Here is a 26,664-nt window from a genome sequence, read left to right as displayed (position 1 = left end):
AGATATCTTGTGGCAAACAAGGGCAGATTTTTAAAAAATTCTTAAACCCTATCACGAAGGATTATTCACTTTTGCAGTCTTTACAACCTTGCAATCACAAGTCACACCAGTAATCCTAATGGATGTGCCATATTTCAGTCAAGGGAATTATTTTCTCCATTTTTCATTAAAGTTTGATCCACAATTACTCTTTTGCTTCTTTCACTTTCTTCGCTAATGATTTTTTGTGCAAGACTTTTTAATTTGGTGATCACTTTCTAGTGAAACAAGCACTGATGTTAAACATCTGGATGACATCTTGATGAGCTCAATGGAAATCGTGCAAGAGCTCGAGAGATATGGGGAAGCTACTCCATCATAACATTATCTATGCTAGTCTGGTTCCCTGTTTTGTATGCCCCCTGTGTTGCACTCCACTAAACAAATTGCAGAGTGCAATGCAGGGAACATATGACGCAGGGATACATGCGAATCCTTTACATCAAAAAACACATAGCAACAAAATGTGTGCATCAATTTTCTCCAGTACATGTCCCTGATGCACAAATGTGCATTAAAAGGAAACACCGAATTTATGATTAAGTACATATATACTGATTGACAGAGAAATGGGTTTTGGTTTAAGATATAGTACATATATATGGATTGACAGAAAAAAGAGGAACAGAAAATGTGAAATAAGAGAAAATAATCTGAGCGGTGAGACATCTGAAAACCACATACTAAAATTGTAGTTTATAAATACTAGAGAGCTGGACTGAACAATAGTATTCATATAACTCTATGGTTAATGAAGGAAAACATGAATTAATTTAGAACAATGTACTTACTCTACATCTTCTTTTGTTGGCCTTTTGTAGAACATTGGTAAGAATCGTTCATATTTACTGTTTGCTACTTCATTTCCTATTTCTGCCATTCTCTGAAAGTAAAATAAACAGCCACATTGGTTTCAAGTCAGTACCAATTTCATTTAGGATCAACTAGACAAAATTATAAGTCTTTTGGTGAAAACCCATTGTCTCATGAATATCCATTCAAAAGGAGCAACAAGATTTTCAAGCTGGCCATAGTCGCAGCCATACTGGATGCAAGATACTATTGTCATTTAAGATCAAAGTACATATCACAAGAAGTCTTTAGATGAAAACCCTATTCTGATATGGCAATTTATTCTAAATGAGTGGCAATAAAAAGATTTTAAAGATGACCACCACAATGTATATTAGATATCAGACAGGGTTACATATTGGATTTAGTCAATTTGGGTACTGTGCCCCTTAAAGTTGAAAAAAGGAGGGTCAATCTAGAAAAAAAAGGTGGGGAGCCAGAATAATGTGCTTTTAGCTGGTGCCTCTCAATATGTCATAAAAAAGTAAAGTAAAACTGAAAGCAGAACATGAAAATAAAAATCCATACTCTATAAGCGCATATTTCAAAACGAGTTTTTTTAAAATATACTTGCCAGTAAAATACAATGACCAGGCTGTACTTCTACTATACAGTCAAATCACTCATATGTCCATCCATAAGTTTTAAAACAGCACTGAATGTTCAAACATGGCTGTCACATGAAAGTACAACTAAAATGAAAAATCTCCAACAACACATCCCGTAGACTTGTTCTATGTAAATAATACAAGGAAATGGGAGTCAACACACAGTTTAACATATATGATACACAAGCATCATTAGTGTCGATGTCAATCATTCAAACTGATCAACAGAATAATAAGGCATAGATTATGATTAGCTACAATGTTGCAGCCTTAACTGTGGAGGTTATTAAGTGATCCTATAATTGTTAACAAAATTCATTCCATGTTCCCAAACAGACTGTGTCTCATCTAATAAAGCATGAGCATCTATTTAACATGTATGAGCACTTCTATCAAGTTCTTCTACACCTATGGTGATTAGAAGAGATACTAACAAAGGAGAGAAAACTGGATGACCTGGTTTCAGAATGTCAACAAGTCAAGCATCTGCTACTACCAAACCGCTCAATCTATTTCCAAAAGGGAATTTCAAGTAAGAATTTTTAAAAAAATCAGGGATATCCATGATAGAAAGAAAAATCCAGAGTTGAAACACTTGAAAAAACCTGATCACAGCATAAATTGTGTACAGTCTCTGATAATACATCATTCAATCTCATGTAGCAACATTAATTGGAATGATAGAAAACTATATTATATACACCAACTACATACTCCAAAGCTGGTAAGAATCAACATCTCAGCTTAAATGAGAGTCCAGGCATTCCTAACTTTAGCAGAGATTACATCTTTTGCACAGAAATGTCAATTTTATCTGATTTTTACAATCATGTGTCATGGATGCAAACCAATCCTGATCAGCATCATTTTCATTAGAGACCAACCAAATGCCATAAAGAGAACTCTTCTGGTGACAACCATATGTTGATTTCACTTTACATTTAGGGGGCATTCTACAGATATTATGAACTTCTGACAGAGTGAATTGTGTAAGATGAAGTTGTTTGCAATTGCAACATTTCTCAGTCCAGAGAATTTAGGCATACCACTATGTTACTTTTGATGTACTGTGATTAAATTTCTTAGGATACTGTACTTGTGGAATCTTTACATGATCAAAGCACACAGCTAGCCAAAATGACTACTCCTGTGTGCTCCAAAGATCAGCCTGTAATTAGTTTAAAGTATACCAGCTTCTAAAAGAGCAATTCATGAATTACCAAATATACAAAATATGAAACAAAATGATTGGCTTTTTTAAAAATACAATTCTGAGGTCCAGGAAGTGAAAATGACCAAAAAGAGCTAACAGTTTTTTGACTGGTGCACATCATAAGTAAGACTAAGCTGTCCTTACATAAAATAATAATGTTAATAATACCTAAGCAAGTCTTTTTTAAATAGCCAGTATAACCAGTGAGGAAAACCTGGGAAATTATCTTTAAAAATCTAACACTATGCAAAATACGAAATTGTAGAGTGCCATCTTAGGCGTAATAGCAACGAGATTTTCAAAATGGCTGCCATGATGGATGTACTGTATATCAGACTGGCACCATTTTCCTTTGCAAAGTAACAAATCATTTAGTTGTGTATTTGCATCAATTTACTCTTTTTTTTGGCATGAATTTACTCTCTTTTTTTAAACCTCAAAATAAATGAAATCTTTCTTGCCATAGGGTTAATTTTAACCTTGAAAATATTTCACAAAACAGCAACTTAACTCTTTACATTGCAACCTTTCCAATTATAACAAAATTTGAATGTTTTCATTGCCAGATACATTGTTTTAAAATAGATATTAATTGTCATTTTACATCACATTTTGTAACTTTGGACACTGCTAGCACTACAGAGACATGGGAGCCACAAATAAAAAGTTGAAGGCACACTCTGATTTTTTTCAGGGGACATGGGACAACACTGTGAATATCTAATTGCATGTACATCTAACATCTAAATGTAGACAAGTCGGCTGAAGCAATATTGCAGTAAAGGGGGGGGGGGCCAAGTGGCTGAAAGCGCTCTCTGTTATGGATCACTGCCATCTCACCTCTGTCTGCGTGGGTTCGAGTCTCAGATTTGGCCAATGTGGGTATGTGAGAAAGCTGGCCTGTTGCTTCTCAAGGGTTGGTGGTTCTTTCTGGGGACTTCCCGGGTTCTTCCTCCACCATTAATACTGGCTGCCATGTATAGCATATCTTGTGCTGAATAATGGCGTTAAACCCTTACAACAACAACAACAATAAAGTGCACTGCTAAAGGCAAAAAACAAAATTTTACATGCAACACTTTTAACTTAAATGAGCAAAATGTTTTCATGGTGGTATAGACATAAATGTTCTAATTTTATGTACCTTTACTTGATCATCATCCCAGTTATCCAGTCTAGTGGACTTTACACGACTGATGTCAGTGCCTAGACCACGGTGGATGCCGGCACACACCTGACACAAGAAGATACCAAGGTTACATGAGGCCCATTCAGGCTCTGTAAAACAAGAAAAAGAAAAGTAGATGTATGGAATAAAGAGAAAAAAAGTACAATAAACAAAACTTTATATGGTCACATCATGGCCTTTTCCCTAATTACCATGACCTTTAAGCTATGGACTTGTCTACAGTATGATGATGTGTAGGCCTGAGTAAAGTTTCCCTAAAATATCTTTATGTGTTAAAAAATGGCAGCCTGCATAAGGAAACAGGCCACATATTTAAATTATCTGCTGTTGTGACATTGAAGAGAGAAGAAGTATGAGTGTGAATATGCAAAACATTGTCAAGATATATAAAAGGCTCAAATTTAATTAAACACATACACAGATAGAGGTCACACAAAAAATTATCTCATGCAGTGACTTGGTTTGAGGTAGGGTGTGGCCCTGACATGTAAAGTACCGTTTCATTATGATATATAAATGGTCAAAGATTCATTAAAATATATTGAACAGTTTCAAAGTTCTGCTTCTGATAAGGACACAATTCATGAGTTACACATTCCCTTTATTTTAAATTTATTTGGAGGCAAGGGACATAATGATAGCTATGGTATGTGACACTATCGTTACATTAAATAACTGGCTGAATTTCATTCAAATATCTTCAGTGGTTAAATTCTTTACACAAGGATAAAAGTAACAGAATTACATTTTCTTCTGCTGTGATGTTGAGGCAGGGGTTACATTAATGGTATGTGACATACAATTGATACACATATACCAGTTGTTATATTTAATTTTTGTATCATGTGATTGACCATTGTTCATAACTGAGGGTAAGAGTTGGGCCTATCTGTCTTTTTCTTGTAAACAACATGTTATATAGCTAATTTTTGTCTATGATTGTAGCTTAAATTGTAAGAATAATATTATTTGTAAGTAAGCATGTTTACTTGTACTCAATTTCAGGACACTGGTTTTTCCCTCAGGAACTCCTTATGCCTGATCTTGTTGACAGGTTAGAATGTTCAACAAATAAACTTCTGATTCTAATCATTGTCTTCTTTTTGTGTCTTAGTTTTTTATATTAAAGTTGTTTATATTAGAATTACTCATTCATATTGTAACATCTGAGGTTGAATCAGTATTTAAGTTGTGTTCAGTTTTAATTTGTGAAGATTTATTTATTCAAAGTTATCATTGGAATTACAAAGTGCTTATTAATACTAAAACACTATTTTGGCATTATTAGAAATTCATTTAGGTAGAGACATTTTGGATTATATCAACGTGATTTGTCAAAACTGTTAGCACATCAACACTATTCTTGGATACTGGTATATCAGCAAATTCAACACTAGAATTCATTTGGAACACCACTGGAATTCATCCAGAATATTCCATACTTTTGGACTTGTGATAGAACTTTTAGGCCTCATGGGAGAATAGTCCTTGACTAATGAGTCACCCCCTATAAATAAAGCATTATTATTATTAATAGTATTATTATTACTATTTGGGATGTAATTCACAATACTGTAAGTTCTTTTTAAATTTTCACTTTGCAAGGAAATAACTTATTTGTTCAATTTTACTAACCTTGCTGGTTTTTGCTCTTTTCTGTTATTTAGTTTAAGAGCATAGAGTCATAACACAATAATCTGCTTAACATTTTTTAAAATTAAAATATCAGTGGTTCAAAAGCTATATTACAAACATTGATGCAAATCATACGATCAACGTTTCCCTTGCAATGACATGACTTTGGGGCCTGGCTTAGTCAAACTATGATACATATCAGGATACTTGGGTGGCAATAAAATAAATACCACAATGTATATCATACAGTCAGGCTGGGTATATTACATACAATATAAGTTATATAGTTATGTAACATGACATGCTCTATTAGTATTCTCATATCTGTCTGTATACATGTAGCTTTGTTGACACTGCAAGTGTGATGTAAGGTTACTAGGATTTCCTGCATATATGTATATCATGCCTGTTTTACAAGATTCTGCATATCTGATTTTGTTACTGATGACAATTCCTTTGCAATTTATTGATTTAACAGAAACTGAAAATATTCCCAGACAGGGAAAAATAAATGAGCATAACAAAAGGGGCAAAGTACTGCTGAGTGGAAGGACACAATATCGTAATAGTTTGGGGGGGGGTGGGGGTGTATGATATGAATTTTTAATATAGCTGTAACAATTTGCAGTGTGGCAGTTTATAGTGGTGTCTAGCACTGGGGAATCATGCCACAGACATGCAGCATCATGTCCCACTCAGTCACATTATCTTGACACCAGATCAACCAGTCCTACCAATAACCTCTTAATACTGAGGAGTGCATAGCAAGGTGGCTGTAAGTGTCATCATTATAAGTCTTTGGTAAGACTCAGCCAGGGTTCGAACAAACAATCTCCCACATCTGAGGCAGTTGCCCTAACCACTAGGCCACCGAAGCAGTCTACACAATAGATGGGAGCAGAAATTAGGCACCATTTATACATGGAGTAGACCCCAAAGTTGGTGTTCCTTTCAAGCAATAGACCTCTAGAGTAGTCAGGGTTGCCTAGAAGAACAGATGCACTTGTGTAATGGGAAAGTGCACTGATAGTTGTATTGTTGTGTGTATCTCTGCTCCCAAACAGGTAAAATGCAAAAATGGTGCTGGTTCCTCCCATTCTCAGCTCCTGCATGCGGAAGAGATTTCAACACTGGAGAAAGGAAACCAAAACGAGCAGCTCTACGCTCATGTCAGGATTACCTTTTGGCAGCAACTAAGCAATTGGACCCTCTCACAAATGTGCTATCATATCGCAAATAATTGCACTTGTGTATCTGTGGAGCAAGAGGTACATTTCTCCAGTTCTTAGTTCCAGCATCTTAGTGATTTATCTAGTGTTTAAAAAGCAGTAAAATCAACAGTAGCTCTGCACTTGTATCAGTTGTTCCCTTCAGGCTGCAACTTGGTGACTGAAAACTTCTTGAAAATGTCCTTTTATATGGCAAAATGTTTTGCATGTTATGTAATGATGGAGAGGTGGATTTGTCCTGTTCTTTGCACCTACACATGGCAATGACTTCTCCATATGAAAAGGTACCCAAAAAGAACAGCACTTACAAGCATTCCTCTGTGTGTGTGTGAGAGATTTGGATTTTTGAAGTAGCTTCAAAAAAGATCAGTCATATCACTATGACGTCTGCAGTGTGGCAGTTTATAGTGATGTCTAGCACTGGGGTATCATGCCACAGACATGTAGCATGATGTCCCACCCAATCACATTATCCTGACACAAGGCCGACCAGTCCTAACACTAACCTCTTAATGCTGAGTGCCTAGTGAGGCAGCTGTTAGCACCATTTTTATAAGTCTTTGGCGCAACTTGGCCGGGGTTTGAACCCACAACCTCCCACATCTGAGGCGGATGCTCCAACCACTACGCCACTGGAGCAGTGTCATTCCTATATGAATAAATGCAATGGTTGACTTAAGTTTACATGCAAATTTTGCACAAGATTTAAGAGTAAGAAAATCTGTTGCAACTTTGTACAAGCATTGCACAAAGATAACCACAAATTTTTTATGTCTAAGAGAAACTAATACTACAGAGGATGGTGACAATAATAATGACGAGATAAACAGTAACACGATGACCCAAAAAAAGGCCAAAACAATGACCAAAAATATCAGGCAAAGAACAATGTGTGTGTATGCCTGCATTTGAAACCAGCAGAATTCACTATTATAAACAAGAAGGTCAATGTGTTATTTATACAATCCTTTGCATAATATAAAACCTTCCATACTTATTTTATATTTATTGCAATACCAAGTGTGAAGTTTTAACTGGGGTTTAATTTCAATTTTGTTTCATCTGCACTGAAGGACAAATGTATTTTTGAAAATCCATCAGTCATTCATTCTTAAACTCCCTCTCCCTGTGTATCAGCTCATCAGGCCTTGGAATAATGTTATCCCTGTGTATCAGCTCATCAAGCCTTGGAATAATGTTATCTCTGTGTATCAGAACATCAAGCCTTGGAATAATGTTATCCCTGTGTATCAGCTCATCAAGCCTTGCAATAATGGTATCCCTGTGTGTCAGCTCATCAAACCTTGGAATAATGGTATCCCTGTGTATCAGCTCATCAAGCCTTGGAATAATGTTATCCCTGTGTATCAGCACATCAAGCCTTGGAATAATGTTATCCCTGTGTATCAGCTCATCACACCTTGGAATAATGTTATCCCTGTGTATCAGCTCATCAAGCCTTGGAATAATGTTATCCCTGTGTCAGCACATCAAGCCTTGGAATAATGTTATCCCTGTGTATCAGCTCATCAAGCCTTGGAATAATGTTATACCTGTGTATCAGCTCATCAAGCCTTGGAATAATGTTATCCCTGTGTATCAGCTCATCAAGCCTTGGAATAATGTTATACCTGTGTGTCAGCTCATCAAGCTTTGGAATAATGTTATCCCTGTGTATCAGCTCATCAAGCCTTGGAATAATGTCACACTGTATACAGTGGGATGTGATGCAGATTCATGTCTTTAGATCAGGGATCATTTCAACTCACTCACTCTCTCTCCTTCTCTCTTTGACGCATACTTCATAATTCTCTTACAAACCAGGATAAAATTAATCACAATATCTGATTCATATTTCAAACTATATTACTGATAAAAGCTTCTAAAAACTTTTCTATAATTAGTAAAACATTCATGCAAAGAAATAAAATTTGACAAACTACTGTATTAGGTTAAGTACAAATCTTAAAATAACATTTTTTTCACTTTATTTTTGCTGTTAGAAATGACGAAACTTAAATTATATTCATTTTAATCAAGATTTTACCTGATAACAACATAGAAATTTGGATAACGGTTAATAAAAAGAAAAACAATATGATATCTGACAATCTGTCATAAATTGTGTGGACTGTAAACATTAGTAAGAAGTGTAAACAAGACTATACAAACTGGCTTTATCTATGGCTCCTACAAGAAATAGCATTAATATCTGGTGATAGAAAAATGGAGGAAGATTATTTAACACAGGTTGGTGCATACATGTTTGATGTGATAACTTGAACTAAAAATGGAAGCCATCACAAATATATGTTTTCAAGAGTAACTTGTCCCACTAACATCATAGCTGCATTTTGCATTAGAAAAATTTGTCTTTATCCGTCTTTAATATACCACAAAACAGTATCTCCTTGACAGACTAACAATTACAACTACAAAATCAGGCAAGAAAAATAATGTTAGAACATCCCTTAGAGCATATGTGTTTAGCATTTCAAAAAACTGTGAGTGTGAATCCATGTTGAAATTTTGCCAGTTTCAGAGATATTCCTAATTTATCTGAGACCTTTTATTGGCATTATTGCCTATGCACTTCCTTCTTGTAGCCTGAAGTAGGTGTAGAACCCAAGGGATTGCTGAGCATTACTTAATTTTATATAAATGTTCTGAGAACCAAGATTACCAGTCATATAAATTATTCTGATAGTATGTTCCAGCCTTAAAAAGAAATGAAATTACAGAAATACAATAAGCTAGACTGATCAAAAGTTGTATAATATAGTGATATTTGCAGCATTGTGTGCAATAGGGTGAAACTGCATGCTATATTAACCTCTGGTAGGGATGGCAAACTAACATTTAGCAAACCCCCACCTTCATCAGTGCACAATTAGATGCCAAAATCATCAAGAGTCAATTCTGCAGTCAGGTGGATATATGTAAAAAAAAAAAAAAAAAAAGTTCTAACAAAATTTTGATTTAAATTTATCAAGCTGAAAACTGACACAAAATTAAAATAAATATATTCTATGCTCTCTTCTTCTAATGACAGTCATCTATATCAGGCCCCAACCACCACCAAAATATGTTTCCTATTACACTGGTTTTAAAATTAGGGTAGTTTTTTCCTTTTTTCTGTTTTCTTTTAAATGTTATATATATTATCATAATTAGTATATATAATGTGCTAAGTGCTTCAATTACTGGGCTGAACTGGCTCAATTAGATGCACAAATCAATTTCTTGATTTTTCAAAATTAAATTCTTTTTTTAATATTTTTATTTATTTAAGCATTACATATTAAAATAATTAGTATATATAATGTACAAAGTGCTTCAAGTACTGGTGAAACCAGCTCAATTTGATACACAAATCAATTATGGAATTTTATTTTTATTTTTATTCTACCTGGGGTGGGGGCAAGGGTCAGCAACAAAAAAACGATGGTTGGCTGACCAGAAATACATTTATTTATTTATTTATTTTGGCCTTAGTCTCACTTTTAGTACAGCAGCTTGCGAGTCAAGGATTAACTGAAACGTACAAGGAATGAATACTATTACAAGAGCTATGAAAACTAGTTAGGATAATCATTGTTTGTACCGTCTCTTAGCTCTGTAGCCTCACAAGGGACAAAAAAAAAGAAGCAAAGGTTCCTTGAAACACTAGATATTGCCTTATTTTGGCCTCAGCCACCACCTTTCTATTAACTACTATATATATTCCTATTTTCATGCCTCTCTGAATATCAACACATTTCTGCCATAATCTTTTATGGAATTTCAGCAAAATTGGTGATTTCATGTCTCTCTTTAGGATATTCCGCCAGTAGTTTATATATCAATGCAGTATATTTTTTGGCAGAACATATTGCATGTATATAATTATTACACCTCTACTGTTTATGTTATGCAAAACACTAGCTAGCCACAATATATACCTGGGAAACATGTAATAAAAATCTATCCAAATGTTGCCAATTACGTTGCGTCCATCTCGGATGCGGGAGGTCATGGATTCAATCCCCCCCCAACGTCATACCACAGACTTATAAAAATGGTACTAACAGCTGCTCGGTATTAAGAGGTTAGTGTTAGGACTGGTCGGCCTGGTGTCATGATAATGTGTCTGGGTGGGTCATCATGCTACATATCTGTGGCATGATGCCCATGGGCTAGACATCACTATAAACTGCCACACTGCAGACATCATAGCGATATGACTAACAAATTGTTTAAGCTACATTTAAAAAAAACCCAAATCCTTCTCTGAATCTTCCTTAGGACCTTCCTTGTGATAATTTGGTAAAATCATATCCGGGGAGAAAAGATCACTTCATTTGTCAGTAACTTCTAATACAGTGATCATAACATACATTTTGTCATTTAAATGCAAACACAGACTACTCTTTTCAAGTAACTATTTGGCTTCAAACAATACTACACAATGAAGTCATCTCTGTATAATCAATTTAAAAACTCAATCTCTGACTCTGTATAACAGTGGTCAAAAACAAGTGCCCAGTCCAAAGGCTCTTACCCAGTATCTGACTGCCAGAGACAGAAAGCATGTGATCAGTACCAATCATCAAACTCTATGATCTGCAACCATTGCCCCGTTTTTTTCCCACTGAATTTTAACTCATATGGCCTCAGAGACTTTTATCATTTTTGCCTGAAATGGGGGTAGGAAATGCATTTTGGAGGTTAATTCTAAATACATCCAAACACATCTGCTTCTAAGAGTTTTTCACTTAGACTGATGCCTTGTTGTGCTAAAAACGATTTTTCATTGGCTATTTGGCTTCAGCATGTGCAGAAGGGAAATATTTGGAGGTATTTTTTGCTTATTGGACGCATCATTTTCGACTCCTGGCTACTTCCTACTCCCAGCACCCAACTTATCCTTTCTGCATAGGTCCCCGTGTCTGTGTGCAGTTCAGGCAGTCTATTTTAGATCACAGGGCAAAAAAAGTGTCAAATCCAGACATAAATCCGATTCCGACAACAGGTGAATTTTTGGTGTAAAAAATATCGTCTGAAAGGATATGTTTTCGCCACTGCATTTTGTAATGCAAGTAGGAAGTCTTGATTATCTGGTATCATTGTGTAGAGCTACATCTGTCTGCATTATTGTATTACCACCCACTTTGGTGTACCTTAAATGACCTTGATGCTACTGAGCTCGAAAGTAGGGTACTGCTGTATCACGCCTATAGGCAGGATTAGGGCTGAATGAGTTAAGGAGCCATATGGATAAATATTAAGTAAATCACTCCTTGAAATGGACAAACTATGACTCCCAATTGGATAATATCATGGATAATGCTGATGATAAAATTATGGATATGTACAGATTTCTGAGCTATAGGACTGAAGGTGACTTGTCAATGAGTACATACAGTAACTGTGAAAAGCAGTTCTACCTGTAATCTACCAGCCAGTACTGGCTTATGACTGAATGGAGACAATCCATAGCTCTACCCAACTTAGTCTCAGATTGATTATATAAAACCTCATCAGACAGTTGGGGTTAAGGGACTAAACAGTCTATAGCTGAGATATGTGCTAACACATAGTCATAGTACAACAAAGTTAAACAAGATTACTGCACAGGCCCTATATTTGTGCAGATAAAAAGCCTGGTGCAACATGAATGTTCAAAAGCTGTAGGCATCTGCAGTACAAAATGTTTGCACATGGAGACTAAAGGATGAATACTGAATCCAACATAAAATCTAATGTATCAGAGTAGAAATTAGAATCTACCTTAAAATTAAATGTACCTGAGAAGACTAGCCACAACTTTCCAACCTCTTTGTAACTACATGCATAAGGATGATTTTTTTCCAGTGCTGGAAAAATCCATAAATTTTCCACCTGTCATGAAAATAATTTAAATTTTCATAAACACTAGCAAAACTGAGGATATTTCTTTCTTTAATCAATATAAAATTCTGGCTCAGCAATAGTTTCCTCTTGTCCTAGGCTGCTTGGGCAGGGGGCCCCTGAGTGGACAAGTGGTCTAAAGAATGTGCAGGTGAGTAGTGAAGTCCTGAGTTTGTGCTGTGTTTCAAAAGTATGCATATTTTGCATTTCATCAACTATTTTAAGTTTTCATGCATATAAATAATGTTCAATCTCCAAATAAAATATATCAGTTAACAATAGGGGGCTCAGAGTGGCCGAGTGGTCTAAAATGCTCTCCATTACGGATCACTGCCATCTCACCTCTGTCTGTGTGGGTTCAAGTCTTGGATTCAGCCAATGTGGGTATGTGAGAAAGCTTGCCAGTAGCTTCTCATGGGTCGGTGGTTCTTTCCTGGGTTTTCCCGGGTTCTTCCTCCACCATTATTAACGGCCACCATGTAGAGCCTATCGTGTGCTGAAAAATGGCTTTAACCCCTACAACAACACCAACAGTGAACAATATATTACAAGATAATTAATTTTATAGTTGGGATAAATTATTCATAAAAGCACAAATACATTATGTATCTTTTCACTGAACTTCCTGCTAGGCTGAACATGGTTGTCCTGCATTTGCTGATACAAAGTTGACATTCTCCATTCTTTTCAAAATACAAAACGATCCAGTGGGAAATCTGGAACAGACTATTCAGAGTCTGTTAAATGTGGGGCTTAATAATCACAGTGGATGTCATCTGTGTTCATCAGACAGTGATACTGTGAAAGAAACTAAAAATTAATGGATGTTATTAAAGACTTTACAGTGAATTTTAAAATAAAAAAACTTTTTCATTCACTGACAATACACTGACACATTTTAATTATTACTGTAGCATCAGGATCTAAATCAAAACTTGCTGTTTTATTATACTCCGAAGAGAATAGATGCATTATGGCAAAAAATGCGCTTGTTTTGTTTTTGATCTTGAAGAATGTAAAATATATGCTAATAAAAAAAACCTACTGGTTTAGAAGTCATTTTACTTGTCAAAATTTGTAAATCTATTTGTTTTTAGATCCTGGTTCTGTCACATGTATGTAAGTGGGTGTTGTGAACAGTTTTCTCTTTTTTACTGACAAAAATGAGTGCCTGAAATGGTACATCTGTCTCAGATGCATTCTCAATTCAAAGAATAAAAAGGCTAACTAATAATTATTCATGAATGCTGAAGATTAAAATAAGTTGTATATTGTATCTTTGTATCGCTTATTCACCTCATGTATCAATGTTATAAATGTTCTGATGCATCAATATATTGATAAATTGTTTCACCCCTATGGACAATACATGTATACCACTCCATAAGCTCTAACCAGTAGAGCTACAAACTGTTAAATCACCCAACATCTATGATAGATGAAAGAGTGAGGAAATGAAAAGAAATCTCAGCATATACAAGTATATGTACATGACTATTTATGGTATAGGTATAAATCTATCCAGGCTCAGACAATCCAACTAAAGAAATTGATATCTGTACATTTGTGTAGGCTAACGGATTTAGCAGGAAGAGCTACAATATAATCACTTACATGTTTCCTACTATTGGGACTGGCTCAATAACTTCCATGGTGCACTAGCTATTGTGGTGAAATAATAATCAGATAAGCAATGGCAGATGACTGACAGCTGTCCCTACAACCAGCAACCTATAGTTATTTGTATATAAACACAGGATAGGCAGCTGATATTTTCAGAGACATCCTCTGAGCTCACATTTCTTTAAAATACTTTTCTTACCGTATACACTTGCGTTAAAGCCCGTTCGCGTATAAGCTGCCCCCCCCCCCAACTGAACAGGTGTAAACACTAAAAAGTGCATGACAAGCGTATAAGCCGACATACAACTCAGAGACATCTCAAAATGCACAAGGTAAGTTCTAAATGCATTTATTTAGGCAAAGTTATATTTTGAAAAAATTGCACATATACTTATCTTGAGGTTAGCATGCACGATTATTAAAAAGAAATGGTATACTTGTTTAAAAAGTAATTTATTTAATTTTGTTTCTGCAGGGATGGTCCTGGCTTTTAAAAAGCTGTCGCCAAAAAAATCGCCAACCTCAATATTTTGTCGCCAATTTTCAAAAAGTGTCGCCAGAACAAGTAGTGTACATTTTTCCAAGGGTTAATTTAGTCTATTAATGTAACAGGCAATGAAAATTACAAAAGATGGGTTACTTAATTCTTTAATTACAACAAGCATTAACAAAATGTTACAAAGTGTTACATGAAGATCCGTCGCAATTTTAGGGCTGCCCACTTGTTGAATGCAGTTTCAAAGTCTAATTTTTCACATCTGTACGTGCTGATTCTCATGAAATTCTCTAGAGACGAGATGCAGAGTTTATTTCTGATGTCAGTTTTTATGAGGTTCATCTTACTGAATCTACGTTCACAGTCCACAGCACTGACAGGTGACACCAGTAGTCTATCAGCAGCCCCCCCCCCCCCCCACCCATGGCTAGCTTCACAAAGCTTGTAGTGAATTGCTTCCTAAATCCCAAGAATGATCACTGAATGCTGTATAAATTTTCTCGACAAACAAAATATGATCTCCATTCCCACGAATGAAACTTACACGAGTCAACACCTGGCAATATTGGACCGTATATATAAGCATAAATTCACACCCAATTTAGAGATTCTTTCACTCTTGTATTTTGAGAAATAAATAATTATTATTAATTATGCAAAACTGGTTGTTTTTTTTGTGCTATTTCTTGTTTCGGAGTTTAAGTCTCAGCAGCCGTAACACTGATTGATGGCCAAAGGAAAAGAACAATGAGTAAAATGCTGCACTGGCGACAGACATAATTGTGATTGAGATTTTTCCATTTGCTTTGTATTTATACACAGTAGTCGGTACTTCAAAGGTTATCGGTTTTCTATGAAGGTTCAGCAAAACTATTGTACTGGTATATGTAAAAAAAAAAAAAAAAACAACAGAAGATTTAGCCATTCAATTAATTGTATCTGTTCTATTCACGTCTTCAGAAGTCGGTCAGTTGTAGGTATAGTGCGGTAGCATGATTGACTGTATCGCAGCATACAGTACTCAGCCCAGATGTCAGCATAAGCAGATTATGATGTAACAATGCACTGTAAAGATGGGGTTGTCAATACGAACAAAGGATTGTTTGTGTAACAGATTGATTCCAATGCATTGCTTAGTCAAGTTTGTGGCTTCCTTTCGTTCTCCCTTTTAATTTATCCAGTCCAAATCTATGATTGTATGTACAAATTAAATAACCAAAAAGTCTGTCGCCAAAAAAATCGCCAGATGGGATATTTTTGTCGCCAATAAGGAAAAAAAATCGCAATTTGCGACATTGGCGAAGCCCAGGACGATCCCTGTTTCTTATTGTTTCTGCCTAATTTAGATTTGTGTATAAAAAAGAAATAGTATACTTGTTTGAAAAGTAATTTATTTAATTTTGTTTCTTATTGTTTCTGCCTAATTTAGATTTGTGTATAATTTGATCAAATGATGACAAGAATTTAGCATTTGCGAGTTGCTGTAACATTACCTCTCCCTTTTGACTCAATTACTGTTTATGCATTATTGCATTGGACATTTTATATCAGTGCACCAGTAATTATGTTTTTACATTACTTTGAAATTGTAAATACCTAACTCATTAAAATGTAATCCCAATATGACAAAACAACGAACAAACAATATGGTTCGATGCTAATACCGAAAAAGCAGAGTTATAGTTTGCTTTGTTGTAAGCGACTTTACACCATACATGTCAACTTTCATGCAGAGAGAAGATTTCATAATATATATCTTCCGATTGTTGCAGAGAACTCCCAAAGCAGCAGGGAGGGCGTACAGACCAGGTGGCTCAGATAAATTTAACCCTCCTACCAAACATTTATCCGTAGAAGCCTCAGAAAGCAGAAATAACGCCTCCTACGTAAATTAATCCGCAAAATTTCAACCCAAAGTGCATTTTTAGGCATAAAAAAAAACAGCAATTTTTTGGGGGGGGTATTGTAAAATTTGTTTGTGCCATAATTGAATTTGGGTTGCAATTTTATGAGTAAATTTGATCAAGACCAACTCGATACCTACTACGTGGATCATGAAGATTAATCGTGATAAAACCGTGTGGTGTTGCTTGAGCGTGACTGAAGAAATTTTTAAACTTATTTATATCCATGTCGCCGTTGCACCAAGTTTGATGAATATTCCTCAGCGTGTGAGTATCAACGCCATTGAAAACTGATAAAATATTACAATTATCTCTAATTACCTTTGGAATTTGCGTATATCGCTGTGTCACGTAAATCACATCGGTGTTCTTGTGTCGGCCACGCGAGAATATTCTAGCTGGGTTAGTTTGCTTATCCAGCATCACATCATCGAAAACAACAAGATTATTAGTATCGCCGTCTAAATTTTCTACTGATGGAGATTCATTGATGTCCGTGATAAATTCTATTGTGCCATCCTCAGTATTATCGCTAAATTCCTTTAGTACTTTATAACATCGCTGATCATCTACGGACGGCGCAACTAAATACAACTTATCCCATTTCAACCATCTCATTATCAAATTTAGCAATAACTGAGTTTTTCCAGAACCGGATGGTCCAATGATTATCATTCTTATCGAATTTGGTAATGCATCGGTGTGCTTTACTTGCTCGCGTTTTTTTGTGGCTGAAAAATCAATTACATTCATGTTATTAGAATATTATGGATTCATATTGTGTTAAGTGTCGCACTCGAACTGCCACGCTAAATCCAATCGAAGTCGTTACGCGCAACAACAGGAATGCAATCAAGGGAGAATGTGCGGTTTGCAAGACAATTAAGTTTAGATTTGTAAAAAAAAAAGTAGAACCGGAGGAGACATCGCAACCTCCTTAACAAATCTACCTGGAACTCCCTGGGCGAAATATCCCGGAGAGAAACATTTACCAGGATATAATTACTGCGGACCTGGTACAAGGCTAGATATAAGACTTAACGATAATAATCAACCAAATCCTGGCGAGGATCCAGTAAACGCTATCGATAACGCATGCTACTATCACGATCTTGCATATCGCAGCGAAGATTTACAACAAAGACATCTCGCTGATATTAAATTAATTCACGCAATAGATGCTATTCCTGATAAAAATTTCAAAGAGAAATTGGCAACTTGGTTGATAAAAGGAGCAATGAAAGGTAAATTAGTACTAGGTGCTGGTAATTTATAATGGAGCAAATATATTATTCTCCGCGAGGATTTTGGCGAGGAAAATCAGCAATAGCCAAACTTGCTAAGGCAGCAAAAGTAAAGCAATCTGTCGCTGAATCGTGGCTATCGAGGCAAGCAGTCTGGCAAATATATCTTCCTCCGCCTAAGAAAATATCATATGCGAGTTTCTCTGTCAGTGTTCCTAATGAAGTCCATCAGGCTGATCTTATGTTTCTTCCTTACGATACCGTTGACGGAGTTACATACAAATATGTTCTGACGGTTGTTGATATTGCAAGTAGGTACAAGGAAGCGGAACCGTTATCGAATAAAACAGCAACAGATATTGCTAAGGCGTTTAGCGAAATTTATTCACGATCTCCATTAACATGGCCGAAGCTTCTCCAGGTTGATCCAGGACGAGAATTCCTCGGTGCGGTTACTTCACTGATGAAAAAGAATAATGTTAAAATCCGTCGCGGTATTGTAGGTGTTCATCACAATCAAGCTATCGTTGAGAGATTCAATAAAACTCTTGCAGAACGATTATTCGGATATCAGTACGCGAGAGAATTTATTCAAGATAAACGATCTCGCGATTGGGTAACAAGATTACCTCACGTGATTAACGCACTAAATAACGAAGTAACACGAACAATATCAATGAAACCCGCAATTGCAATTACAAAGGCAAAAATACCACTAAAGCGAGATTCTACTATTCCATCGGTGCTGGGTAGCGTCACGGTTAGATATTTGTATAAAGAAGGAGAAGCCGAGGGTGGCAGAAAAAGAGCAACCGATCCAAATTGGAGTGTTACAACGCATAAAATATCGGCAGTAACAAGATCATCAGGAAGACCAGCAATTTATTTTCTAGATTCATCGGCACCACAACGCGGATTTACCAAAGAGGAACTACAAGTAATTCCGAGGGATACTCAATTACCGCCGTCGTCGTTAATGTGAAATTTAATCCTACCCAACTGAGATAATTTTCTTACTCGAGAAACTGCCAGATAAACTAAATTTGACCAGGAAATTCTATCATCGACAATCCAAACTTGGCTATCTACTGTTAATCCTTGTGACGAGTGAATCGTTGTTGCGTATCCGAGTTTCCACGGCGATCTTTCTGCGTTTATTGCATCATTGACAAGATTAATATCAACGAAAATAATATCATTCAAAACTAATATTTTTTCTTCTCCGCACGGCAAAGTAACATTAATATTTTGTTTTCTAGTATCAGCGGGCCTATAGCATAATGGTACCTGCAATGTTGGAAATTTATCACAATGAAGTTTGAATAATATTTCCTGAATAACATCGCGAATAATTTTTCTGCTAGCAACGATCAAATGATCAGGACGCCACAAAGTTAGAAAATTATCCATCGGAGTCTCGTCAATTATTTTTCTCATTACATCGCATTGAAACTTATTAGGTTGCAGCCGAATCATTTTTTTAAATTCGGTTAGTAAAATATCATTAGATCTATAATCAGCGTCAATTTCTTCATAATAATCTACAAAATTTCTAAGCCACCTGTGAGGAGATTCACCATCAATAGGATCAGGTTGACCATGATCGCCGCACATTATTACTGCAGTATTTTTTTCTTCCAACCAACTTAGGAATGATTTTAGTATAACTAAATTTACTGTGCAAATTTCATCAAATATTATAATCTTGTTGATATATTTATTTCCCATTCGAGCTGAATCCCACAATCCACCGCTGTACTTGAAATAACTATGATACGTACAAGAACTAACGCCACGTTGTTTTATTTCTCGCGCTAATCTGTGAGTTGGAGTTAACACGATCATATCAGAATTTGAAAATAAGTTTATTGCTCGTGTTGTTTTACCACTGCCGCCAGGACCATTAAGATAAACAAATTTGTTTCGTGAAATCGGATCAAACGCAGATGCAGCCGTTGATACTTCATCGCATTTATCTTTATGAAATTTATCGCAATCTTCTACATCCGCGTCCTCACAATAATCTAGAATATCCTCATTTTTTATTCTCCAGGTTCCCCAATCTCCATCGGTGATTAAATTTTCCAATCTACATTGAAATTTCTTATTGATATAAAATGAATCCGTTGCAACCCTTACCGCGATATCAGAAAATTTATTTATCATCGACAGCAAATTAATACTTACATAAGCGAGCATTGATGATCTTAAATGAGTATACTGCGCTGACTCTCCATCGAGATAAGTGATCACGGTACCCAATTTTTCTCCATCAATAATAATATTTTCTCTACTGCAAAATATTCCACGCGATACCGTATCGGCAATAATAAAATCCATCTCCGCATCATTGATAAATAACCTAGCGTGGCGATGTTTATGATCAACTGATCCTCCTTGAGTAAATTTACCAATTATTTTTCTTCCAATATCTTTCGCGTTCTCACAATCTGTCGGCAACCACACCTCGGTCTGCTTTCTATACGATATAATTGCTTCACTTACCGTCAATGATATCAACATCGACGAATCCAACATAAATCTCAACAATACCGTAGGGACCCATCTTCGCTGAGATAAATGCCGACCAAACCAAATATAACAAATTTTATGCAAATTTTCAGCAAGTTCGAATGAAGTAACATGAGCGAATCCTGTCATTACAAAATCGGGTAACGGTCCGTTAATTGCAACTCTAGTCATCTCGTTGGTGGGATGACCGAATTTAGCAAAGTAATTTGCACAATCGCCATACCCAAGGAAACTTCCAGGATAGCATGCGCTCATATCAACGGAAATCATATCCTCGAAATAATATTTGGTATTCCATAATCCTCCATGGCCGTATTCGATACAGCTAAGTTGAATATCATTGAGAAATTCATTTCTTGTAGGTTTCCACGAATTTCTTTCTCTCGCGGCGTGAGCGGCAACAGACGGAACAGTAAAGCAATTTGTCAGTAATCGATCTGGATTTGATGAATACTTCTTCGCGATATTTCTCATCGCTTCGTGTAATATTTCATCACGGTAAATATATCCTCGTGGCAGGATAAACTGATCGTATCTTTCTTCGCTAGAAAATAACCAAATCGATATTGGATCGGACTTGGCTAATAGTTTGATAAACCTAAACATTGCATCGGAACTATCTTTCCCAGATTCCACGGGATAAAACTTAACAACACGATCTCGCGGGAATATCATTACCGACTGACTCCACGCATGTGAATTATGATCAACAATTTCGATTGGTGTTCCTCGAGAATTATACGGCGATGAATATAATATTTCACCCGATAGTGTTTTAACCGTAATAGGAAATTTAAGTTTCTTACTTAACGCAGCAACATCATCGATTGATGCGCCATCAGTAACTGTCTTTGCCCATGAATTAATTTTATCCAATCTCAATTGAGTCAGACCAGATCCGCGACGGGCATTCCTCATATGTTCGATAACTCGCTCAGCTACACAATTTATCATCGGCGATTCCCTCATCGCAGGTAGATTTTTCACATCAGGATTATTATTCAGCCGATAAATTCCATAAACAACAGCACTAGAAGGATACGCCCTAGCATAATAAGGACCATCAATCCCCAGCAGCAATCCCGGTTTCGAATTTTTATCAAGAACAACATTTTTCTTACCGCCACGTACCGGATCTCGTTTATCACGAATAATCCAAATGTCATCGGGCATTTGTGCAATAAATTTTATTCCGAAAATAAATCTCTCTTCTTTGTGTGAGTTTTTTATATGTTCGATTATCTTTTTCGCTCGCTCCAAATTCATCGTAGCATCAACAAAGTTAGTTTTCCATGTCGACCAAACATGAATCGCTCCATCATCAAAAAATTCCTTCTTCGCACTATCAACTTCAGGAATGATATATTCTGCCTCATCAAGATCAAATAAATCCATTATTATATTTTAGACAAATATCTAAATATAATGAAGCAATGTTCATGGATAACAGTCGGATCAACAAAATCATGTAACAAATCCTGTAGAGGTGAATATTGTGGCGCTCACATATACGAAATTCGACGAGGTAACAAAGGACCACAACGATGTTTAGTTTGCCAAGTTGGTATTCGAGGAAAAACAAGATTATGTTTCTCTTGTGGAGGAAAAAAATATCGTGAATTACGAAGATATTATGAAAAAAGATCCTCCTCGGTAATAAAATGCGAAGAAGATTATATTAATCGTTTCAAAGCAAATTTCGATTTAAACAAAGAGAATATCATATATGGAAATGAAATCAGCGATTCCCACAATGAAAATCACACATGAGTATAAATCACATCCTACGATCATGGGATACGAGGCATCTGAAGATGGTAACGTCAGAAATGCTAGAACGAAACATCGTGTTGGTAGTATTTGTAATTCGGGATATCTCAAATTTACAGTCCATAAAAGAATGGAAAGAACAGAATGTTATTACAATCACAGATTCATATACGAATGCTACAAGGGACCGATAGAAATTGGACTTGTTATCGACCACATTGACGGTAATAAACTTAATAACGAGTTATCTAACCTTCGAGTTGTGACGCAGAGTCAAAATTCAAGGGGTAATGCCCGTGGATTTCCTAATTATTCGAGGGCTGTTAAATCAGTGAATCAAGCAACAGGTGAAGAACTTGCTTTCGAGTCGATGAGTGCAGCTGCAAAACATTTCGTTATTGACTCACATTCGGTACAACGAGTGGCGGAAGGAAAATATAACGCAACATTTTCTTATGATGCTGATTCGTGGATCGAATTTTCCTACACTCGAATAATATTTGATTCGGAGAGTGACGAAGAATAATTGAATATCTCCGCAAAACAAAAAAAAAAGATTAATTTTGAAAATTTCCCTGGATTTTATTTATTTTTTTCCCCCAGAAATATTTCTGGGATACAGATTTGGAAAATCTCACTTGCGATTTAAAAATCAGAGATTCTCACGATTTCACCAAAAGATTGATACTTACAGTTTCTCCTCGTATATCAAGTAAATTTCCTTTCTGATCCGTTAATTTGAAATTTATTCTTGACAAAAATCGATTATGACATCGCAGGTAAAACGGATTCATTGGTTCCTTGATTATCAAATAACCGGGAGATGCGCTAGGTGAAAATGAATATAAAATAAATCCTTGATTCGCTTGATTCGACACTGACGAATCAACATTATAACTACCCTCGACAACATCCGCGTGAAGATAAATCGCGATAACTTCCGTTATATTAACGATACACGGCGATATATGTCGTCCACCTTTGTCAGGATCGTTATTGTGTTTAAGAATTAATTCTGAATGTATTTTTTTGGTCCATGAGGCATGTAATTTCGGAAATAAATCATCGATGGTATCAGTGACGGATTTTCTCATCGCATCAAAATCAGAATTGGGAAATTTGAAATTTGGCAGTGTTTCCTCGGTTAATTCAAATACTCTCATGAATTTTTGTTTCTCACCCGAGTTCTTGATCAACTCGAATTTGCTGATAGGAAGAACATATTCGGCAATTGATATATCGTCGACTATCGCCCGAATAAACATATCATGATAATATTCAATATCATTTGCAAGTTGATTTAAAATTTTCACGTGTTTTATAATTTCGCTACATGAACCAGATTTATTTAGGATGCATTCATGAAATGATCCTCGCAATAAATTTAATTGTAATTCGTGTTCTTGAATAAACTCGTCTAATGTTCTTCTTACCAAGATACCGTCTATGGGGGCTATTATCCTGTTAATGTGGGTAGCGTCGAAGATTTTCACATCTGGGGGGATTTTAGGAAGAGGCAACCATGAGAGAATTCTTTCGTTAATAAAAGTGAAAGCGAACATTACCAGGTTAAATTTGTGGTTATTCATGAGATTGATGGCGCTGTGGATCAAAGGTTTGTGTTTGATATCTCCATACCATCCTTCGTCGGTTGTAAAATCTTCCTTTTTTGGTTCCGGTAGTTCTGGAAGGGTTTCATCATACCAACCTGGAATAATAACATCCGATTTCTTTGGTTTTATCAGAGGTGCGACCTCGGGCCAACCTAATATATTCCTGATCGATGATTGGTAAATATCTACCACGTACGGTGATTTCACTTCTATCATTGACGATAGTGTTGGATCATGTGAAGATATCTTTATTCCCGGAGTAGCATCGCCGGTTAAATTTGATATTCTGGTAGTAAACTCATTATTCAGCTGATCAATTTCGTAACTACCCGTTGGTATACCAACGACGATCCAATCGGGTGTTCCATCGGGTTTATTCTTATTTGCAAAAACAAGTGAATTATTTGGCATCAAATTACCAAATGATTTCGATCTAACATTAGGCCAGCTGTTGTAGACGCGCAATTGTGTTAATGCAATTTCGTTAACGCTAATTGGTGTTGAAAAATTAATACTAAACTCGGGTTTCGTTGAACTTAGCGATATTAACGTTGTTGTTGGCGGTGTCGTGTTTGTCACGATCTTGGCTAACTCGGACATTATTAATATTCATTTGTTCAATCTCCGAGTAAATACTAATCATTGAAGAAAATTCTAGATCGGATATAATACCGTCGTTGAGACTTTCAGAAAGTAACAATGATAACTTCGAGTACGCGTCACTTACCTTAGTTAGTTTACTTTTGTACGAAGATAACTTTTCACTTGTGCACGAGGATATCTTTTTTGCGATGATATTAAGAACACCCGCGATTGCTGTTGTTGACGAGATTATTATTGTTGCAACGATTGGCGCTATCATTGTTACCGCGGATAGAATTATTCCTGCACCAGCGACCACAGCAGATACCGCGTACACTGCAACATCAATGATAACTAATTTGCGCTGGTATTTATTTATTTTTGTTTGATAATCGTCAAGTTGTTTTCGCAACGAATCCTGCCATGATCTCGCCTGATTGTAACGGTAATCCGATGCGGTCATTATTAGTTATTTATTATTCCAAATCAAATGGGAAATATTAAATCTTCAAATTTCGGGGGTAGTTCGCATAAATATTCTAAAATTGCAAAAAAATGAATTGGTTTTGTTATAGTTCTATTTGGTGGTTCTAGATTGATTAAAATCGATTCATAATTTGTTAAGTATACAATAGTAAAACCAGGATAATATTCATCGTAAAATTTAGTATGTATTTTTATACTAAATCTCATCCTGGAGATAATATATATTCGATATATACCCATAATTGGCGCATGAAGTAAAAACGGATCAACCCCAGGTGTCCATATACCTTTATGTGTATTTACCACAAACGGTACTCTACAGATAACATTATTTGTTACCACCAAATCCGGTATAGAAATTCGCGATAATCTTCCAAGGTTCATTGACGATATTTTTGTGGTTATTTCGATAATTTCCTTACCTAATTGCTTTACGTCAGTGGCGTGACCAGTTTTATCGGCGGATTGATCAATTTTTGCTGTTGCAGCAAGAAGTTTCGTGTTTAAATCTTGAATTTTTTCGTCGTACGTTGATGTATCGACCTTTTGACGCGCTAATTCACGTACCACGTTAATTTCATCGTTGATGGATTTTATTTGTACTTGCATCGCGTTAATCCCTCTGGTAAATTCAGGAACAACAACATTACCGAGTTTAATAATTTCCTCGTTGATTTTTTTGTTGAGATCGTCGATCGATGGTTTCTGACCCATCGAGATATTTACTTCGTTAATTTCGGCAAGAATATTAGTAATTTCCTCGTTGATTTTTTTTATTTTTTTGTTGAGATCGTCGATTGATGTTTTATCGATTTTCTGACTCATCGAGATATTTACTTCGTTAATTTCGGCAAGAATATTAGTAATTTCCTCGTTGATTTTTTTTATTTTCTCGCTAAGATCGTCATCGGCTTTCTTATTTGCTAGTTCGTTTGCGGCGGAGGAAGTATCACTGGATGTTTTTATATTCTCGTCAAATTTTTTGCTAAATTTATCTAAAACATCGTCAAGTTTTTTAAGGTCGTTATTTAGCCTATTAAGTCTTTTTGTCATTCTATCCTGAAGATCGTCGTGTAATGTTTTATCGGCCTTCAGGGGTAACTTTGCTATAATATCGGCGATATCAGCAATAGATTTTAATACCATCTCCGATTGGCGAGTAAATTGACTAATGTGATCGCGGTATTCGTCTCGCTTGATTATGTCAGTTATTTTGACGTTGCTAGTTTGTAATCGCCCTTCTGTATTTTGAAATACAGCAACTTCACCAGGATCAACTTCTGACAGCGATAAAAGATTATTAATATCACTCTTGGTTGCAAACTTTGATGTATCGATGTCGACTGCATCTTTTTTTTCTTTCCTAAAGAGAGACCTACCGTAAATGTCAACCATGATATTTATCTACGGTATATTCAAATAAAATTTTGCGAAAAGGACGAGATGATTTTGAAATTGCATCAAGGACGTTAATTGTCTCCCGGCCGCATATTGGTGGATCTACTAGTGTTTGTGTTGGAAGTGTTGAATACCAAACCGGAAGTTTTAATTTTGACACATATTTGATAAATTCATTCGGCGGTGCTAATCCGTATGAGTCGAAGTAAATGATTTCGCGAGGATTAATCGCATACGCAACCCAGTGAGTGCCAGGACCAGAATTTTTATCGAGATTTATTATTCCTGTCTCGGTGGGATTTGGTTTGTCCGGTAGTTGATCTCGCATAAATACGCCTCTAAAAAATTTTATTTTCTTTTTT

The 26,664-nt window shown here is 35.9% G+C and overlaps 1 protein-coding gene across 8 annotated transcripts in view; it reads right to left on the bottom strand.

The window, feature by feature from the left end:
* LOC149803764 (arf-GAP with dual PH domain-containing protein 1-like) overlaps positions 1 to 26,664 on the bottom strand; it is a 97,899-nt gene that overhangs the window by 57,173 nt on the left and 14,062 nt on the right. For 7 of the 8 annotated variants that reach the window (XM_089953537.1, XM_089953544.1, XM_089953536.1 and 4 more), the window contains exons 2-3: positions 3,857 to 3,990; positions 831 to 922 (exon numbers count right to left, since the gene is read on the bottom strand). In XM_089953537.1, coding sequence (XP_089809663.1) covers positions 831 to 922; positions 3,857 to 3,990 — 226 coding nt within the window. Of the gene's footprint in view, positions 1 to 830; positions 923 to 3,856; positions 3,991 to 14,268; positions 14,377 to 26,664 lie in introns of those variants that run through there. The other variant, XM_089953542.1, reaches the window with a different exon arrangement.

Source organism: Sinohyriopsis cumingii, chromosome 3 (genome assembly GCF_028554795.1).
Source record: "Sinohyriopsis cumingii isolate HCF-2022 chromosome 3, ASM2855479v2, whole genome shotgun sequence".
In the NCBI taxonomy this organism is placed as follows: domain Eukaryota; kingdom Metazoa; phylum Mollusca; class Bivalvia; order Unionida; family Unionidae; genus Sinohyriopsis; species Sinohyriopsis cumingii.
The sequence above is the reverse complement of the archived record's forward strand: the minus strand, read 5'-3'. Positions and strand labels throughout refer to the sequence as shown.